We start from the raw sequence: 19,922 nt of genomic DNA on the forward strand, positions 1-19,922 counted from the left end.
CAGATTGGCACATGCCACCACAAGATAATCTCCATCGGATGAATGAGAAATATCTTGTTGCTCACATGTGGTCCTCCTGTCAGACCGGCTTTGCCCCAGCCCCTGGTTCCCAGGAAAACACGCCGTCTCCTGGGGCTGTCCTCCTGCTTCTGCAAGATACCAGGGCACATTAATTCATGCACTAAAGAAATGTTTACACAGCACTTATCACGTGCCATTCACTTTTCAAAGTACAAAAAATGCAACCACGAACAAGACAGAGTGATCTCCTGCCCTAGTAGACCTGAAATATCTAGTGGTGACAATGAAAACACAGCAGGCCATCCAGCACAGGTGGCAGTGCCACGATGAGGAGCCTGGTGTGCCAGAGAGAGGGCACCAACCCAGACCAGGGGTTCAGAGAAGGTGGGCTGGGTGGAGACACGAACAAGAGGGCATTAGTCAGCCCAAGAAGAGGGGCAGAGGGGAGAGCGTGTGCAAAACTCATTGGCTGGGGAAAGTGGGCGAGTTTGAGGAGCCAGAAGTTCAGTAAGGGGGACCCGGGAGGCTGAGATCCTTTCCAGTCACAAAAAGGAGTCTGGACTTTTTCTGGCAATACAAGGGGCCCGCAAAGGGTCTCACGCAGAGGACTCTTGCAGGAAGACAAGGGAAGTGTTGGAGTAATCGGCTGAATGATGGCAGGGTGGTCCACACAAGGTAGTGGCCGGAAAAAAGTATGTCAATGGGTGTGAGAGGTCTTCAGAATGTAGACTTGTCAGACCTGGTACCTGAGTCAATGTGGGCGGGGAGGGAGAGGAAAAAACCAGAGCATGACTCCGATAAAGCGAAGGCCGGCGGACTCCTCAGCTCAGAGAGCCCTCGGGAAGCTGGCCTTTGGCGCGGCAGCCCCCCGACTCGCCTCCCTTCTCAGCAGCTTCCCGTCCTGGGGGTCAGCAGGTCCACGCCCGGCTGCACGTGCAGCCTGGTGTCCTTTGGCCTCAGGCACTGGCGTTAGGGCCCCCTCCCGGCCTACCCCCTCCCCTGGACCTGCTCCCGCCCCTACACCCAGCTGAAGTTTTCTTTTTTCATATGAAGAAAACTCTATATTTAATTCTCAGACTGGCAATTGCTTCCTTAAGCTGTATGGATGAAACTGTAATTGAACTGACTTCAAGACAGTGCCTTCAGCCTTCACAACACACAGAGAATTAAAGAAAAAAACTAAACATACAGCATAGGAAGCATACAGATCATTAAAATGCTTAATACGAATCCGCGCAATTTGTCTCAAAGGACCCTCTCAGGTGGGCACAGCGAACGGGCAGGAGCACGAAAGAAGGATTCTATTTGGCATGAACACATTAGATTGGAAGGAACTTGTAAATGAAACGCATCTTCATCACAGTGTCTAAATCCGCGTTGGAGGAGAATGCCGACTTCCTAACCTTGACGTTGGTCAAGTTCAAAGCTGGCAGGGACGCTGAAGGCACCTGACGCATCTCCAGCCCGTTCGGCCCCGCGATCGTTCCCAAACCCAAGGCAAATCCCGGCGGGCTGCAGGCAGGAGACAGGAGACAGACTAAGAATGTCACCAGGGCGGAGTGACGCCTTTTCACGAAATCCACGTAAGAGGGCTTATTAGAATTCGTCATCTGCCTGGTTGTAGGACACGTCTGACTCCACAGCCCCGATGCCGCCGTAACTGAAGTTTCTAGCCCTTGACGCGGCAGCCCCCCGACTCGCCTCCCTTCTCAGCAGCTTCCCGTCCTGGGGGTCAGCAGGTCCACGCCCGGCCTGGGGTCCTTTGGCAAGAGGATGCTCAGCGCCGCCCGCTTCAGCAGGACCTGAGGGACTACCTGGGGGCCAGCGCCCGTCACCCCACAGCCCTTCTACTTCTTCTTCTTTGGTCTGAAAAGCAGTGTTAACGAATGAATGAGAGAGAGTCCAGGCAACTTTCTCTGCGTTCCCGTTTATGTTGCCTGTCATTAATTGCATGGCTTCTCTACTCCATGCCTCACTGAACGAACGCGTGCTGAGGGGCCGCTGCTGGCGCGGTGCCCGCGGGCCCTTCTGCCCCGTCCTCATTCTCTGCAGAGGCCGCGTGGAGATGGACGTGAAGGCTGTCTGACCCGAGCTCTGAGGGCTGGTTCCCGGCAGAATGGCTGCGAGGGCTCCGGGGACCCCTGTGCAAATGCTACAGGGCTTGTGTGACGGCCTGGCCGCCTCCTCCCGGCTGCAACCCCCACCCCGCATCCCCTCTCACCCCTCGCCCCATCTCCAGGTTGTCTTTTTTCATATGGAGAAAACGCTATATGCTTCATTCGTAGAAACTGATACTGCTTCCTTAAACTACAGGGTGAAGCTAGCTCAACCAGCTTCAAGATGTTGCTTTATTCCTTCACCACACAAGGAGAATGAAAATAAAATTAAATACACAGCATAAGAAGCATACAGATCGTGGAAAAACATAACAATCCGTGCCATTTGTCTCAAAGCTGCTGACAGGGAAGGTGCAGACGTGAGCTCATGTCAGCAGGCAGCACCCACCTCCTGCAGGAGCTGGGGTGCCTTCCTGCCCGGCTCCACCGCCCGCTGCCCCTCTGCTCTGACCTTCACCGGGAAGGCCTTCGCCTCCTTGTCGATCTTAAGTTTTTCCAGCCTGGCTGGTGGCTTTCTCAGCGGTGCCTTGGCCGTGTCTACCTGCAGGAAGGCAACTTTTTAAAATGGAGAAACAAACATACTCACTGGCAGAGGAAAAAGGCAGGAGAGATGGAATCGGCAGTTTAAAACATTAACCCTAAAAATCTAAACAGATTTTTGGGCAGATTTAAAAAACAGCAGTGTGAAATCTGGTAATAACAGAACTAATTCCTAAAGAAAAAAACATCTACAAGTTGACTAGAAAAAAAACAGTCTGTTTCCCCAAAGCATGAATGGATGCAAAGATGTTCTTAAATGGAAAAAGACTCATAATAACAAATCTTGAGAACGAACACAAGATGGGAAACGTGGTGGATGACTGATGAATGTGGAGTTCAAGGTAAAAAGTCAGACCTGAAGGTTTTATGATATTCCACGAGGTGGAGGTGACTTTCATTTGAGATCAAGATTAGTTTTTCACACTTTTGGCCTTGTGGAGGAAAGACAGTATTAACAATTACTGAGCAACTCCGTGCCGGCCTTTGCTGTGGGTACTTATAAATGTTTTTGTGATGGCTGAAAAACCTCATATACTATTTCATGGACTGACTACCCTTGGCGCAGTTCAAAGCAGTAACAATGACTTTCTGATTATAATTTCTAGTTATAAAAAAAAGGAAAAGTTCTTTCTGATCACATCAGGCTTAGAGAGGTGCTCCCCTACAAACTAAAAAAAGAAAAAAAAAGTCAAAATCTATAGAAGTTTTACTAACACATCAATTATTTTCTCCAAAGATAACAAGATACCCCAAAATGGGATAAGATGCTGGGATCACAAAGATGCGATAAGATTTGCATCTTGTTTCTAGCCAAACTAACTCGTGTATAGTACATCCACTGTGCATTCCTCCGAGCTTTCCTAATTGGCTATTGCCCCACAGATGAACCTGCCTCGGCGCTGCTCCCATCTGTAGTCAGTCTTAGGCACAGAACAGGCCAGAGCTTTCCTCAGGAGATCTGTCATTCCTGCTCTGTCACCGTCTGACCTCCTGGGGAAAGTCACTCCCTGTGAACTGACATTAGTCTTGACCCAGTCAACTTCCTCCTCCCCTAACTGCAGTAAAGGTTCCCAAGTGCCGAAGTCACCAGAGAAGGAAGAGGAAGCAGACACCTGTGTCTTGTGTCCAGAGACCCAGGAGGTGCCAGGAGGCAGTGAGGGATGAGTTCAGGGTAAAAGACAGCTAGAGTGGGCAACGCCTGCGCGGTCAGTGGGGCTGATCACCTCTCTGCAGAGGGCTCTGTGCCAATCCATACATGTATGTACATAAATACATAAAACCAATGCACATTTATAATATAGACATTCAAGTCTCACTAGAATATTTTAAAATATATTGAAAGATTCACTTAGTCTGGTACTTAGCTTCTTACATATCATTATAATTCTGAGTAAGCATAACATCTATTAGTAAGAATATGCTTGAAAGCAGGCCATCCAGAGGGCACTATGGAGTTGCTACGGTCTTTGCCAATAAGCCAATGATAAAAATTGAGGAAAAAGACCAAAGAGAGGCCTGGGGGGGACAGGGATCCTGCCGTGGACCTCCAGGGAGAGTCTGGCTCACAGGGGGTTCCCCTGATTTAGAAGAAGAATGCAGGACCTCATTTCTCAGCATCCTGTATTACATTTCACCCTAAATGATCCCTGAATTAAAGATAAAATAATCTGGCTAAGAAGGGGACAGAGCTATGTCTAAAATTCCTTTGTATTGAACTATTCCATGGGTCTGCACTTGACTGGAGAGGTTGTATGTATGACACCCATCTTTCCTTTATTTCCATGTGCTTCCTGGGGATAATCTTCATCCTATCCCTGAAAATATATTTTCAAGAATATTTTAGAACTCTCTTTCACAATGAATGAGGGGATTTCATTTCAAAAACATTAACCTTTCCCAGCTTTGTAATGAATTTGAGGGCTTTGTGTACTGTTCGTTGAAACTTTGTTCTCAGCCTGGGCTGCCCACGGGAATCACTTGGGGGTTTCAGAAGCATGTCAGCTGGGCCCCCCACCCCCAGCCATCGTCCCAGGGGGGCCAGGGGCATGGGGTTTTGAAAGCTTCCTAGGTGACCCAAATGTGCAGCCAGGTTAAGGACCATCATCCCAGGCAATAAATGCACAGCTGTGTGTTACTCTGGCTTGTTGCAAATCTGGCTTATTTGGGGCATCTTGGCCCAGTTCCAAAGCAAAAGGGGAAGCAGAAGTGTGTGATCCTTGCCTACTTCTGCAGTCCTGTCACACTTAAGTCCTTCTGAGAACACTCCAACAAACATTCCGTCTCATTAATATCAACAGTCTTCATCTTCCACCTCCTTAATGATGTGATTGAAAGTCAGGCCCATAGTTTTCACTTTTTAATAGATACATTTTTTTCACTATGTAGCTTATATTAATTAATGCTGGTGCTCTTAGGAGGTCTCTATCTGAACTGATTATTCTCTGGCGCTTGAAATCCCTGAAAAATATTTTTCTGCCCTTCCCACTGGGGTTACCATCAGGGGTCTACACCATTTTCCTTCAGAAGGCATCGCTTAGCTACTGGATGCTTCCACCATCGAGCCTCTTCCAGATGGTTCTCCTGCCTTTTCTTTTGACACACCTTTTTTCTTCTGACCCCCAGAGACTCACCTACAGCTGGAAAAACATCTCTTTTCTCTTTCCATATTAAAGAACCACCCTTCTTTTAGAGCTTTGAAATCATGTAAGGTACTCCAAGATGCCCTGTTACCAGAATAGCATTGTGCAGATATAAATTCTCACTAAAATGGTATTCTCTTTTTCATTGAATGACCATTTTTTTTCTCAGGAGTGTATTTTATTTCATTTGCAATCATTATGACTGCATATCTGTATATTTATACATGTGTAATGTTATTACAAATTAACCAGGCTGGGTTCCATAGGGCATGCGTGAGAATTTTGTCTTTTTAGGTGAATGACCATTTGACCTTCCCCTTCCCCCATCTCCTCTTACTGCTGGTGGCCTGACAGCATCATCCATAAGTTTCAGCAGGTTTCTATGGGACTTACTTCCCTTCTTCAAAAAAAAAATGTCCCTTTGGCCCTTGTTCATGAGTTCTCAGCATGTCCTGCACACAGTGAATGAACCTGTCTTTATTCACACCCTACGTGATGTGGCCTAGGTGGCAAACGATTTAAATGATGTATCTTTTTGTACCTAATTGCTTGTTTTCCCTACAACACAGGGATCAACACCATGAAGGGCCTCTGCTGTGATTCCTGGCACGTATTCCCACCATTTCTGCTTCTTTCTTTTCCTTTCTGTTCATTTTCCTTAGGCCCCTTTGCTTTGTGGTTTCTCTTTCACCTCCTTTCTTCTGCCCTTGTTTTAGGGCTGTGGGTGCTGCCTGAGACATTGGCTTTAAAAAAAGCCCAAACAAACAAGAGAGCAAAAGAGTGACAATAAAGTCAGCTCCCCTCTTCAAGGGTTTACAGGAAACTGGCTAAATAATTAAGAGCTCTAGACTTCGGTCACAACCAGGTAAAATCAGAGCGAAAATGTTGCTCCCACCAAGGAAAAACAAGACAGATTCATCAAGATGCACCAACAAACAAAAATAAGGGTTTAACAGGCTTCTACCATCGTACTGATTTCCTCATGTTTGACCAGAGGGTGCGCGTGTAAACGCGTAAGCGTATCCATTTTAGTTTTGGCGTTTAGACCTATTATCTTACTGGATAAGTCAGAGTTCACTTTTATATTTACAATGCCTAGTACGTAGGCAATGCTCACTAAAAATTGCTGGAAGAATGAAGGCATGTTATTTAAGGGAGCTTATTGCATCTCCAATTCAGTAAAAATCCATGACGTGTTTTATGAGACTCATGAATCATTAAGCATCAGGACAATTCCTGAATGTGCTGAGAAGGGTGGGGTGCAGAGGGATGAGAGAGTTTATGGGAGAAAAACCCGGCTTGGATAATAAATGCTGTAATTTGTATTGTGACTTGAAAAAGCTTATGCTGGAAATAAAGACTTGTGATCAATCACATTCTGTAGCTATTTTCAACTATAAGCTACTGTTAATCACACAGTTACTTGCCATGATATCATCTGATTCTCCATTTCTAGATCCTTTGCTGTGGCTCTGTATTATTCCTTGAACAATTAATTCCTCCAGGATGTCTGACGACTTCGGTCGCTCTCCATTCTCTAGGGCTTGGGGCTTACGGATCGGTCCGCCGGACCCTAGGACTTCCAAAAGAAAAGGAAGAAGACATATAAATTTAAGCATGAACATTTCATCAATCCGGTGCTAAATGGATGCCTTATAAATCACGCTACTTAATTCACTCTTAGACCCAACACTCTCACCTAAATATCTGTTTCTACTATAAAACGTTGGATCCTTTGAAGTTCAAATTCTTCGTGTTCTCACAGGGGACAACACGTTGACACAATACAACGTTTACTTACCAGGCCCTGTGTTAACCTAACAGAAAGTCTTCCGTGTGCTGCTATGCACCCCTTTCTTGTTGTGACAACACTTAGACACTTGGGTGAGACTTCAAGGGTTTTCTGCACTAATTATGAAGCTGAACCACAGCTAAGAATGAGAGACTCTTTTGGCAACTCTTCCGAGTTGCCGTTTGGTTTCTATGCTTTGTACACGAAGGACAAACAGCGCCCCGTTGCCAAGAGACTTCTATTTCCACAACCTTGAGTTTACGATTACACCGTCTTCTGAATCCACATAAGTACAAGTAAGCCTTTCTGAGAAAAGCCTCTGAACCAAATCAGCACTGGAGTCAAGTGATAATCAGCTAAATTTTTATTAGTGATGCTGAGAATGGCGATGAAGCAGTTTATAGGGGAGCTTTTATAGGCTACACTCATGAGAGAGACCCTCCGTTATAAACCATCTGATTACATTACGAAGCACGCAAGCACCCCTTTGTACAACCTCACATTATAAAATAAAGGTGCAATGAGGAGTTCTAGAAATGAGCTATCTTCTAGTCTGTTCTCTTCAGGAGTCCTGACAGTAACCAAGTCCATTCAGTCTAGTGGATGGAGTCCTTTTTACAAAAATGTCTAACCTCACTGGTTAACAAAGGCTGTTTTCATGAATTTGTAGTGAGAAGACAGAAAAAACACAGAGACACACAAACTAACCAGATGTCTCTCACTTCAGAATAGTCACCTTCTTATTATAAAAGACTCCCCTAACTGACCACTGCGTGTAGCCCCAACAAAGTCCCTGCAATCTCATTGCCTTTCCAGTGCTGGCTTCTGTTCAAGCAGGTGTTCAAAACAGAGTCAAATCTCATTTAAAGAGCTGGATACAGCTTTCAGATCAGAGAGGAAAAACATGTTTTTCAAGTAGGTAAACTAGAAACTTGAAACAACACAGCCAACTTCCAAAAAAGTTAAGAGGTGAAACCTCTTCAAGGAATTAGAGTGATTTTTTTCTTAGAAGATGTCTAATCAGCAAGGGTCAAAATTACAGATTTTTCAAGCACTTACATGCCTAGCTTTTTAAAATAATGTATACTTCACAGTGTCTAATTGAAACATGAATTCCGTGAATGAGATAGTGCTATCCCTGTTTTATAAATAAATAAACTACATAAGAAAAATTAATCAATTTGCCCAAGATGCCATGGGTAGCAAGGGAATTAACTAGGACGTGAGTCCAAGAATATTTGACTTCAACACCCGCATGCTTCACCGCCTCCCTCACCGAGGCCCCCTCCCAGATAACATGCACATTACAGCTCCTGCTGGTCGGTAATGCCGCCCTCTCAGGATGCTTCTAAAGGGAATGTTATTGTCGGTATCTGTCACAAAGATAGTAAGATTATTTTAAGCATCTCTATCTTTTTTGTTCTGAGGCCACCAAACTAGGCGGTTGGACATGTAGAGCAGCTAAGCTATAGAGACCCCAGGAGTCCATCAGTCACTGCAGCTAACTGGCAAAGTTTCAGGGGATGTTGAAGATTATTGGGGAAAGTGTTTAAATAATACTGTGCTTCCTTCTGATTATAAAAGTAATACAAGGTTATCCTAGCAAAGTTGTAAAATACAGAAAAGAATAAAGAAGAGAATAAAAATGCCCATATTTCTACCATTCAGAGGTTACCGTTGTCACTACGTAAAAATCTGTTTTTATAAATTGGAATCATACTGAACATACAGTTTTGTTTGCTATGTTGTTAACATTTACATTCATCTTTTCTCATGGGATTAGAAATTTTTTTGTAAGTGTCAAAAGTGAAGTCATACAAGAACATGTGGGTGAATTCATTTTCAACCTTGGTATAGGGAAAGACTTTCTAATTATGACTCAAAATCAAAATTCAATAATGGAAGAGATTGATAAAGGTTACTACACTAAAAAAAGCTTTTGCAGGAAAAAAAAAACCCAAACAAGGAAAGATATCACATCACACCTCCTGATTTGATGTGCCCTGAGCTACCATATCACATTGGTATTCTTGCTAAAAATAGCTAACCTGAACCTAACGTATACCCAAACTGAGGAACATTCTACAAAATAAGCAGCCTATATTTCCAAAAATATTAAGGTTATAAAAGACAAAGAGAAGCTGAGAGTCTGTCCCGGGCGAAAGGAGACTAAAGCCATGTGACAACAGAATCAAACATGTGGTCCTGGATTAGGTCTTGAACCAGAGGTTTATTTATAAAGGACGTTTCTGAGACAGTTGACAAAATTTGAATATGGCCTGTAGATGAAATAATAGTTCTGCATCAGTGGTAATTTCCTAATTTTGATCCTTGTACCTAGATTATGCAAAGAATGTTCTTGTTTTAAGAAATGCATACTTGCGTATTTAGGAATAAAGAATCATTATGTCTGTGACTTACTGTCAGAAAAAAATATACTTGCATATGAGAGACATGGTGGGAGGGACAGGGGGGCTGCGACAGTGCAAATGTGGTCTGATGTTAACATTGGGGAAATTTGGATGAAAGAATATAGGCAACTTAGGTTTTTATGAATGCTTAAATCTAATATTTTTCAAAATATTTTTTTTAAAAAAGGAAATGCTAGGGAAGTATTGGTGTGAAAATTGAAAACTTATAGCAAATACACTGTGTAAATGTGAAGAGCAGGCATGCAGACAGTATAAAGAGGGGACACCGGGCAAAGAACACATGTAAGCTTAGGGCACTGATTCTTATTCATTCTTTCCTGAAAATGACTTTACACCACATGTTGGGAATATCTGCTCTGGTAGCTCACCCTCCCGGGGCCGGTCTCTGGGACCACTACCCTGCTTGCCCATGCCCGCCATCCCTCCTGCTTTCAGCAGTGCCCAGCCGGCAGGGCAGACTGCCCAGGGCACACCCAGGTCCCTGCCGCCTGGCAATATGCGGCTGTTAACCCCAGAGATTCGGAGCACTGCAGCCCGGGAGGGGTTCCAGTCACCAGACTCGGAAGTGCTGGCCCTGCATGCAGGTGGGGGGCTGCCCCTGCACACACCACTGCCCCTACCTCCTCCTCAGAGGTCACGTCTGCACGTGGTCAGAACCACAAGACGAGGACGCACAGGAAATCTGTGATACCCAGAGGGTGCCACGGATGTTCACGAGGAAGAATCTCAGTTACCGACCCACCTGTTTTCCAACTCTGACGTGTACCTGGGGAAACAACTACGGCGATGAGGAATGAGAGAGACGCTTCCCCCCAAGAAAGAAGAGCACTTTTCCTTGACGCTTAAGTTCGATTTGTTTCAGAGGCTGAGGGAATATAAATAAGAGCTCCAAACACACACCTGGGGGTGGGGCTGGAGGGGGCGTGACTCAAGTAAAGTGAAAACACACCACAGGAAAAACTACCAAGAGTTTCTCAACAGCGCATCAGATCATAATGACTTCTTGTAGGTTTTGGAAGGATAAGGAGACTGTATATTTGCTGATACTTTGAACGGAGAGATGGGGAAACACTTTGATGTAGGTTTTATTAATGTTTTCAAATGCAGTACTTCCCTTGGAAAGATGGTAACAGAGTGGGTGTTGAAGGGAATTCAACCAAAACTTGTGAAACCCTTACTCCCAAGGCTTGCTCCCCACCACCAATAAGGGCTCTTTGTTTTAAAGGAAAAGAAAAAGTGGTTTTAATTACTTTATCAACAAGAAGATTAATGGTTGGCATTATTTACATGCATAATGCAGGTTGGAGGCAAAATTCTAGTGCATTAGAGAGAGGGACTTTTTGTGCCAGTTAGAGCACTGCCTACCCCACAAAACTGTGAGAAAAGGTCACTAACATACATTATGCAGTATATTGAGAGTGACAGCATTTCGTGGAGATCAACATATACAGGGCTATTACCTGAATTTACTCTTCCATTTCTTTCACTAAGAGGTGTGGAACTTTCAAGAACGGTTCCGGGCAAGCTTCCCAACTGGGCTTGTTTTTCCAAACCTTCGGGGCTGCTCACAGTGTCCCTGGGCAGGACAGCTTCCATCTGAGGGCTGCAGGTCCCCCTGGAATCAGCCGCACCGACGTCAGCCTGTGAAAAGGGGAGGCCTTGTGAGAGTCAAGATTTCTCAGCGAATGGTTCCTTGGAAAGTGAAAACAGCGTCTTGAGGTCTGTGTCCTGAGTACTCAGCCGACTGGCCCCGGGGGTAGGCTGACCAGGACCCAGCCACTCGTGGATGTGGCCGTATATGGCAGGAGGGACCTTGCAGATGTGATGGGAGACCTGGAGGTGGAAGATCGGCTTGGACCGTCCAGGTGGGCCCTCAGCGTCACCTGGGCCAGGCTGTGTATCCAGTCATGCAGTCAGACGCTGGTCCAGGTGTTGCTGTGAAGGTGTGGTTGACACCACAACCAGTTAGGCTTTAAGTAAAGGAGATTATCCTTGATAATCTGGATGGGCTCATCTAATCATTTCTGTCTACAGCCTGCGCCAGCCTGCCCTTCTGACCACATACTCCACTGTATGGATCCTGGGCTTGCCTAGCCAGCCATCATAATTGCATAAGCCAATTCTTTATAATACAACTATCTATCATCTGCCTATCAACCAATCATCCATCTTCTTAGCAACTACTTATCTACCCACTGATCCAGGCATCCATATACTAGTTCTGTTCCTTTGGCAGAACCCTGAATGATACAGAAACACAGTAGAAAATAAGAAGCACCATTCCCTAGACAAAAGTGCTATTAGCACTTTAGTATATATCTTCCCAGATGTGTTTGCTTACATAATCTTTAAAATAAATTGGAATTGGCCAATTAGCACAAGCAAAGACGGTCAATGTCATTAGTTATCAGGAAGACGCAAAATCAAAAGCACAGTGAGATACCCTTCACATCCCCGGGATGACTGTAATGGAAAAGACACATAACAAGAAGGGGGAGCGGGCATGTGGAGGCAGTGGGGCACACACAGTGCCATGGGGATGGAAAGCAGTTTGAGGGGTCCTCAAAGGAGAATTTAATAGAAAAAGTATAGATTTATGGTTGCTTAGGCAATGGGGGTTGGCTGTTGGTGAGTACTGGGTTCTTTTAGGGGCAAAGACAAATGTTCTAAAATTAGGTTGTGGCAGTGACTGAGAATTGTACATTTTAAATGGGTGAAGTTTATAGCATGTGGATTATATTACAATAAAACTGTTCTAAAATGTAAAATAAATCAGCTTATATACTAAATGATGTTAATTTCTATAACCTGTTTTTCCCATTAACAATATGTCAGAGACATATTTATGTCTAACACATATTAGACCCTCATCCTATTTAATGGTGGGCAGCAGTCATTTATTTGATGATCACACTGTAGTCTGTAACTATATTACCTGAAGGACATCTTGGTTGTTTCTAACCTGTCAATATAATAAACAGTGCTGGCATAATAGCTGTGCATATACATAGGGGTGAACTCACCCACTCATTCCATGAGAATAAATTCCTAGATGCAGACATGTCAGGTCAAAAGATTTACACATTTTATATTAATGCGTGTTTCCAGAGGCCCTTTAAAGATCCTGCACTGACTTACAATCCCACCTTCTCTTTTAAAGAATGTTTTACTTCATACCACAGTCCCATTGCTTGTAAATAACAATGTACAAAGGGCCTATATGTGATTCAGTGAACCATTGACTCCAAAATGCAAGTCCATGTCAAATTTTTCCACAATTCCACAGGAAAAGGAGAAAAATAAGAAAAATGTGATGAGTTTTTCATCAAGCTAAGATAATTCAATTGAGAGAACTATCATTTATTTGTAGATGAAGCATGTTTTAAATCCTAGTATGTTCAGGAAAAATTTCTCATATCCCCTCCAATTGCCTCTTTCCAGCCCTGGCCCTTCTTTTTGTTGCTTGAACTAATTAGCAACCTCTTCTCCATCCAAGTCACATAGCACAGAAGCCTCCCATTGTCCCCAGAGGAGATAACAGCCCAAGCGTCTTCTACCGGGTATGGTCCCCTGGCTCTTCTGAGATCCCGTGAGTCTATGTTCCTGGCCCAGCACGTGCTCTTCCCCCTGAGTAGTGTGAGGGCCTCAGGGAGGCACCCTCCAGCCCCACTCCGTGAGGCACTGCCCTGTTGTCCTGATCCGCCTCTGTGTCTTGTTGAGGGTAGCAAAAGGTGCTAAAGGGGACAAGATGCTTGAATCCGGTCTTGAGGAATGAGTCTCCAGTGAGCAAGGAGAAAAGGTTGTTGTACACAGAGGAAAAAGCACACACAGACAGAGGGTGAAGCAATAGTGCGTGTCTGTGCCCTGGAATCATCCCAGTGTAGCTGAAAACAGGTTGAGGTTGCAAGGGGCAGGTGCTGAGGTGGGAAAGGGAAGTATTTTACAGCAAGTGAAAGCGTGTGCTTTTGTCTTGAATGCCAAAGGAGCCCTTTGTCGGATTTTTATACATGAAAGTAATATAAAAGGACCAGGTGTTTTCTTAGGAAATCACTTTTAGGTTAGTGCAACTGACAGGAGTTGAGGGAAGGAAGGGACAGAACAGGGTGGCCAGCTACGATTATTGCACCTGTCCAGGTGAGATTTGATTAAACATGAACTAGGACAGCGGCAGTGAAAATGGAGAAAAAAGGAGGGCTCAAGAGTATTAGAGAGCCAGACCTCTCAGAGCTTCAGTGCAAAGGAGGGCAGTCCTTTCTGGTTTTAATTATGATTCTAGGAACTAACTAATCATATGATTCTATGATTCCCTTTAGGAAAAACTGAATAAAAAATAGGACATTGGTATGGAGGTCTTGGTACTTTCACAATAAAAATGATACAAATTTTAAAGATCTGAGCACACTCGATCCCCTTTGGAAGCCCTCCGAAGTGGCGCGCAGCCCCTCAGAGGCTCCATAGAATTCACAGTGCCTAGGTCACGGTGGCCCCATCCCCCTCCGTTCTCCTAATTCAGGTAGGGATTCTCGCCTGTTCGCCTGTTCGTAGGGAGACCCACATAGCAAGTCATCACCACGTTTACATAACACGATCACTCCAGCTAAATAGACATCAGTTCATTGTGTTGAGGGCTGATTAATTCTGTGCTTCAGGACTACCAGAGCAATAGGGAAATCAACCAACTGAACCAACGAGTAAGTAGGCAAAAACTCAGCAGATCTAAAATATGAGTCAGCACAACGAGAAAGCACGAGAGCAATTACACACTCTTCTCTTCCTGTCATCATTTGCCTTCTTCATAGATGCAGTGAGCTGTACAGTCCCTGTAGAGTGGGCCAAGCCAGGGAAAGTCTACAGGTAATATGTTCCATGTCATTGTAGTATTGTATGATAATAATCATTTTACGTCAGACAGGGTCTCCTTTTCCCTTGTTTTTGTAACGTTAACTATCATCTATCTATCTATCATCTCATAATATATGAATAAATGTATACTGTCATATTTCACAAAGGTAAAGAGACCCTGTCTGATGCTTTTCTTCCAGGGGCTCATGGTTAATGCTGAAGGTGAAGGTCAAAGACCACGTTAGGCATTCTTGCCACTCTTTCCAAATAAACTATTATAAACCAGTATGGGCAGGGATAATAAGCATTGCCACAAGCTCATTTTGTTTTGTAGATCCATCATTTTTTGAACCTAGAAAAGCACTGAATTACACACTGGAACTAGTTTTGCTGTTTCCCGGTGGAGAAAAGTTTAACTGGTTCAACAATTACAAGAATATACAAAGTGCCCACATTGGTGCTGAGAGCAAATTGGAATATTTTCAGTCTGAAATGTGGCTTTTCACAAAGATATTCTGTCAGCTTCAAGTCAGAACAGATTTAAATGCCACAACCCCAAACGACCTCCCAATTGTTTTGTCAAAGCGACTAATCCAGGCCTTAGCAAGGATGTTTACCCATTGATGCTTACTTAGTTACAGGCTGCCTCCAGGCTGTTAGAGACTAAAACTTAAGTTGTGGCAGATGAAGCACAGTTTTTCAGCATAAAATAACTTATAAGAACCCTCATTTCCAGAGCAGAAATTCAAGGTTTTTCTCTTTAGAAAACTAAGAATGTATCTTATCTACATACAACACATTCTGGAAATTGTGACCCAATTTAATAATTTAGACTAGAGAATAGATGTAGTTCAAATACCAGGGATATTTACAAATTAATTAGCTCTATGCCCCTTGGGATATGGTTCAACAGTTTTCTGTGCTACCTTTTATATCAATTTTATTTAATGCTTCATTGTCTTAAGGATAAAATTTTATCAATTTTAGAATGGAAAAGCTGTGAATTCCAAGTTAACAGCTATGCAGAGGAATCATAAGTGTTCCAAAAGAGGTATTACTTTTAACTATAGACAGGATTTGGTTTTCAGGTATTTTTGTTTGTTTGCCTGAAGGCATTACATGTTGCATTCTAAGCTTTTGGGAAACAAATTTTTTTTTTCCAAACAGCTTAGAGGGAGTAATTTTTCAAGGTTCCTTGCAGCTGAAACCTTCTTAAATCAAATTATTTCCAGATGAATTTTATAAATATGTCTATAGACATGTAGGAAGAATTCGTGCTTCAAAATCTGATGTTTCAAGTTTATTTCTAATGAATGTAAGAATAATAGCAACACTCAGAAATATGATCTTCTTAAAAGTTGGACTTTAAGAAGTAATTTAGTCCCTTTTACTGAACATAAGGAAGAATTTTCTTGTCAAAGATTAGGGAGAAACTCTTAAGGAGCCTTAGATCATCTATTCCAATCTAGTTTCTTCCATTTTATAACAAGCAAGAAACTCTGAGTTGATTACATGGAAGAACATTTCTCCAACTAAGAAAAGTTTCCAGTGCTTTTCTTATTATGTGTTATTTTATTACAGTGTCTTCTTGCCTCTATAGACTAAGGTAATAGTGAATAGAAAGTCTGTAGGCAAGTTTCAAGTTTAATTCAGAACATTTTGAAGTCGTGCCACTAAGAAACACAAATATTTCATGCAAACACGTTCCTACCATTTTAAAGACAATGCTGAGCTACTGAACTCTCAGACCCTTGCATTTATGAAGGCGGCAAAAGCAGTTCTGTTCTGATAGCTGTAGAGTGTTTCATTGATAATCATTCCTTCCCCAGACCAGATTTCCAAAGTCAAGTGCCCCGGGTGGGGAAAGAAAAGTCTCTGAGTGCATCGACTCTGCGTCTATTTTCAGGTCACTTCAGTACTGAATTTCCTCTGCGCTCACTGTCGTGAGTCTAGTGTGCGACTGGGAGACAAGATGACACCAAGGAACTGGAGAACTGAGAGGGACATGCAGTTACTCAAGACATTTCCATCAGTGCCTGGTCTGCATCAGGCACTGTAGTTAGGCACTGAACAAAGATAAAAAACAGTTCCTGTCCTCAAGAATGTAAAAACTAAGGAAGGGAGGCAAACACGGAAACAACGAAATACAATAAAATGTTTTGAAATGTGGTAGGAGAAACGCTTAGCAGGCAGCAGTGGGGAGTGGGGCTGCTGGGAAGAGTGGCCTTGGGTCACCTTGAAAGATGGATACGTGTTTATTTGCATGTGGCCCACGAAGAGAGGAAGGATAGGCCTGAAAGCGGAGACGCTGAGTTCGGGGTGCCAAGGCGGGGAGACAGAAGCCAAAGAGGCTTGAGGAGCCAGGAGCAAGGCTGGGCCAGCCTGTGGGCGTGCGGAGAGACGCGACGCTGGAGAACTGACGGGCGGCAGCTGGTGAAGCCCTCACCTGACGCACATGGAACCAGAATGACTGCGATAACCCGTATTAGGCGCTGATTCTGAGCCCAGCGTTGGTTTGAGCATTTTACATCATTGAATTCATTTAATACATCTCTATAAGATAGCTATTATTATTATTATCACCCTCATTTTGCAGAAATGGAAACTGAAACACAGAGATGTTAAAATACTTGACCAAAGATAGAAACTAACATTGAGGGAACCCAGGTAGGTACAACTTTGAACACTGGCTTGTGTGTCTACATAATGGATTGGTACTTTTTTTTTTTTAAAGCGGAGGATGACACGGCAGATTTTACTCTAGAGGTCACATGGAAGAGGGTAGGTGAGGGTGCACAGCAGAGGAGGGATCCGGGGGACCAGGTAGGGGATTTATACCAAATCTAAGAGAGAGAGTCACTGCCTCTCTTACCCAGGAAATGCAGCAAGAAACCCAGAAAACATCCCAAGTCTTGGAAGGCTCGGCCTAGAAGAACCTAGTGTATTTGACGCTTGGAAAGGCTTGGTTTTAGCATTCCCTCCTGCTCTACACTGCAAAATTTTTCAGTAATAACCTGAAATGGAACAAGTGATTAAATGACTAGAAAAGAAACACAGAGTGAATATTTTCTTCTATTGAAGTCTTGTATGTAATCACTGAGCCACTACTATTTTATGCAGGTAATAATAATAATAATAATAATAATAATAAAATAGAGATTTTTGTGCCAAAAAGAGAAAAGCACAATAGATTGCTACTTTAAATCACACTTAATAAAATTTTCACCAAAAGGGAGAAAAATAGTATTCCTACATATTAGATCAAAGCAATAATGAGTAATAACATAGTGGACCAGAGTGCCCCAGAAGCCCCTAAATATCTGAGGGGGAAGGAACTGCAAACACTGACCACATGGTAAGGGTCTCACCGCGGGGGTGTTTTGGGCTCAGAACGGAAGGGTCAGGAGGGCTTCATCAGGCGCACTGGGAATGGGACCCGGGGAGGGATTCCAGGCAGAAGGGAGGCCAGGGCGAAAAGGCCCCGAGTGGGATCAAGCCTGCAGGAAGCCAGTGCTTTCAGTTCTTGGGCGGGCAGATCCCGGAGCCCGTGGGTAGGAGGAACTGGAGAGGACAGGACGGCATTAGGGACCAGTGTGGCCACACCGAAAGGGTCTCGCACACTCCGGGGAATTGTTTCTTAGCAGGACGGGTGGCAGTGCGGAAGGTAGACGGGGCTGGGATGGTGATGGGAGAGGCAGGAAGACCCAGTAAGAGGTAACAGGGCTGCAAATGCATACTGGCTGCTGGAAAGCAGAAAACAGTGTTAAGAGGAGTGGGCACCTGGGCACAGCCGCCCCGGGGTACTGGGCGCTCAGCCTGACCTCGGCCCTTACTAGCGTCTGGTTTGTCGATAGGCTCCAAGGGCCCAGCGGGTGTCCTTGGGTACCAGCTGTAACGGGTACCAAACAGCGTCCTGCACATGGCCTGCTGAGACGTGTGTGCTCTTCGGACATTAGCTCAAAAATGCTCTTTAGAAAGAGCGACATAGATCCCAGTTTGCTGCGACTGGTATGGGCTCCAAGCAGGCCGCGGCGGCACATTTATTGACAGGGTTCCCTGTCACTCTGAAAGGTGTCCTGCTTTTGATGACGAATCATACGGTACCATCGTGTCTGGGTCCCTCTTTCTTGAAAGGACCCTGCGGGATCCCAGTTCTCTTTGTGGATAATGGTGGTGGGAAGGCCTGGGGCTCTTTGCTGACCGGACCACCCATTTCTCCACGAGCACCCCGGAAAAATTCCCTCCAGGTCCCCAGAACCGCGGAGATGCAGCCTGAGGGGGAGGGGAGAGACTGCTGGGGGGACTCTTGGAAACCAAACTCCAGCGCTGCCCCCGAAGAAGGGGTGCAGCCTCGGGCTGGAGGACTCGGAGGACGGCTTCCCAGCCCAGCTCGGATCCCCAGCGGGCCGCTTTCCCGCAGCCAGTCCCGAGGCCGTTCCGGGGGACCCGCCGCCGCCCGCCCCCCGCAGGCCCTGCCCCAGCGACCACGGCCGCTCTGCGCGTTTTACCTGGACTCCCTTCCCGGGCGCGGACACGCGGCGCTCATCGTCGGCGGGCCGGGACGGCGTGCAGCCCATGCCCGGCGCCACGCGCGGCTCCAGGGGTCGGGCTCTGCCGCGGGTCCCGGGCGCTCCCCCGCCTCCCGCTGGCGCTGCAGGACGCGTCCGGTACCTGGGCAGCTGCCGGGACCCGTTGCCACAATAAACCGCGTCACGCGCCCCTGGGACCCGCGCGCGGCGGCGGGACTTCTGTTCCTGGAAACGGGGAGACCGGAGGCGTCCCGGAAGGAACGGCAGCCCCCCCACCCCGAGAGGAGCGGGGGGCCCACTGCCCGGCCGAGCCGGCTCTAAAAGCGCTGCGGTCCCGTGTCCCGCCGCGGCCTCCCCGGGTCGCGCCCCCACCCCCGCTGCCTGGCCGCCCCCGGGAGTCGCCGACATTGGTGCTTCGGACTCGGTGGGGACCGAGGAGAAGGCGGTCGTGAGAAGCCGACGCAGGGGTCGGACCCGCGGAAGCAGCGCTTGCGGCCGGGAGGGCGGTGGGGGCGCCCAGGCGGCAGCAGGCGGCGCTGTCGCGGGGCGACCCCGAGGGACGGTCGTGCACACGGAGGCCGCCCGGGGGGGGGGGGAACAGACATGCCCGGTTATAAACGGCTTGGCAGCCGCGAAGTGGTTCCGCGAATCATTTTTACGGAAGATGCATTTTAGGAGCCGTTAAGGGCTGAGCGTGGGGGTGCATGTATCAGAAAATCACCTGGGAAAGGTGTGATCCGTCAGAAAAAGCAAACCAGGAGGACTGCTCGACGGAGCAACAAGCGCTTCTTTCCTGGGTCTTTTCCTTTTTACCCTAGTTTCAGTTACTTTCTATTTTGGGGTATTTTTTTTTTAAAAAAAGAAGCTGAACAAAGAGGGTGGGGAGGGCAGGCGGGGAGGGAGGGAGAAGGGGATTAAGGGGCATTACGATCAGCACACATGACGTGGGGGGGCACGGGGAGGGCAGTGCAGCACAGAGCAGACACGCAGTGAGTCTACAGCGTCCTACT

General features: G+C 45.8%; 1 protein-coding gene across 3 annotated transcripts; it reads right to left on the minus strand.

Annotated features, from left to right (window-relative positions):
- Positions 1 to 990: 990 nt before the first annotated feature.
- Positions 991 to 19,168, minus strand: STMND1 (stathmin domain containing 1). 3 transcript variants are annotated; one of them, XM_057493808.1, is made up of 5 exons: positions 18,892 to 18,994; positions 11,002 to 11,182; positions 6,741 to 6,896; positions 2,523 to 2,675; positions 991 to 1,880 (listed from the first exon to the last, which is right to left on the minus strand). In XM_057493808.1, the coding sequence occupies exons 1-5, from the start codon at positions 18,958 to 18,960 to the stop codon at positions 1,618 to 1,620; spliced, it is 822 nt and encodes a 273-aa protein (XP_057349791.1). In that variant the 5' UTR covers positions 18,961 to 18,994; the 3' UTR covers positions 991 to 1,617. The 3 variants fall into 3 exon arrangements, with proteins under 3 accessions (XP_057349791.1, XP_057349792.1, XP_057349790.1); XM_057493809.1 differs by lacking the exon at positions 18,892 to 18,994 and adding an exon at positions 19,055 to 19,168 and having other exon boundaries at positions 992 to 1,880; positions 2,523 to 2,679; positions 6,745 to 6,896; XM_057493807.1 differs by having other exon boundaries at positions 992 to 1,880; positions 2,523 to 2,679; positions 6,745 to 6,896.
- Positions 19,169 to 19,922: the final 754 nt, after the last annotated feature.

The sequence above is a fragment of the Manis pentadactyla genome, chromosome 16 (assembly GCF_030020395.1).
Source record: "Manis pentadactyla isolate mManPen7 chromosome 16, mManPen7.hap1, whole genome shotgun sequence".
Taxonomy (NCBI): Eukaryota; Metazoa; Chordata; class Mammalia; order Pholidota; family Manidae; genus Manis; species Manis pentadactyla.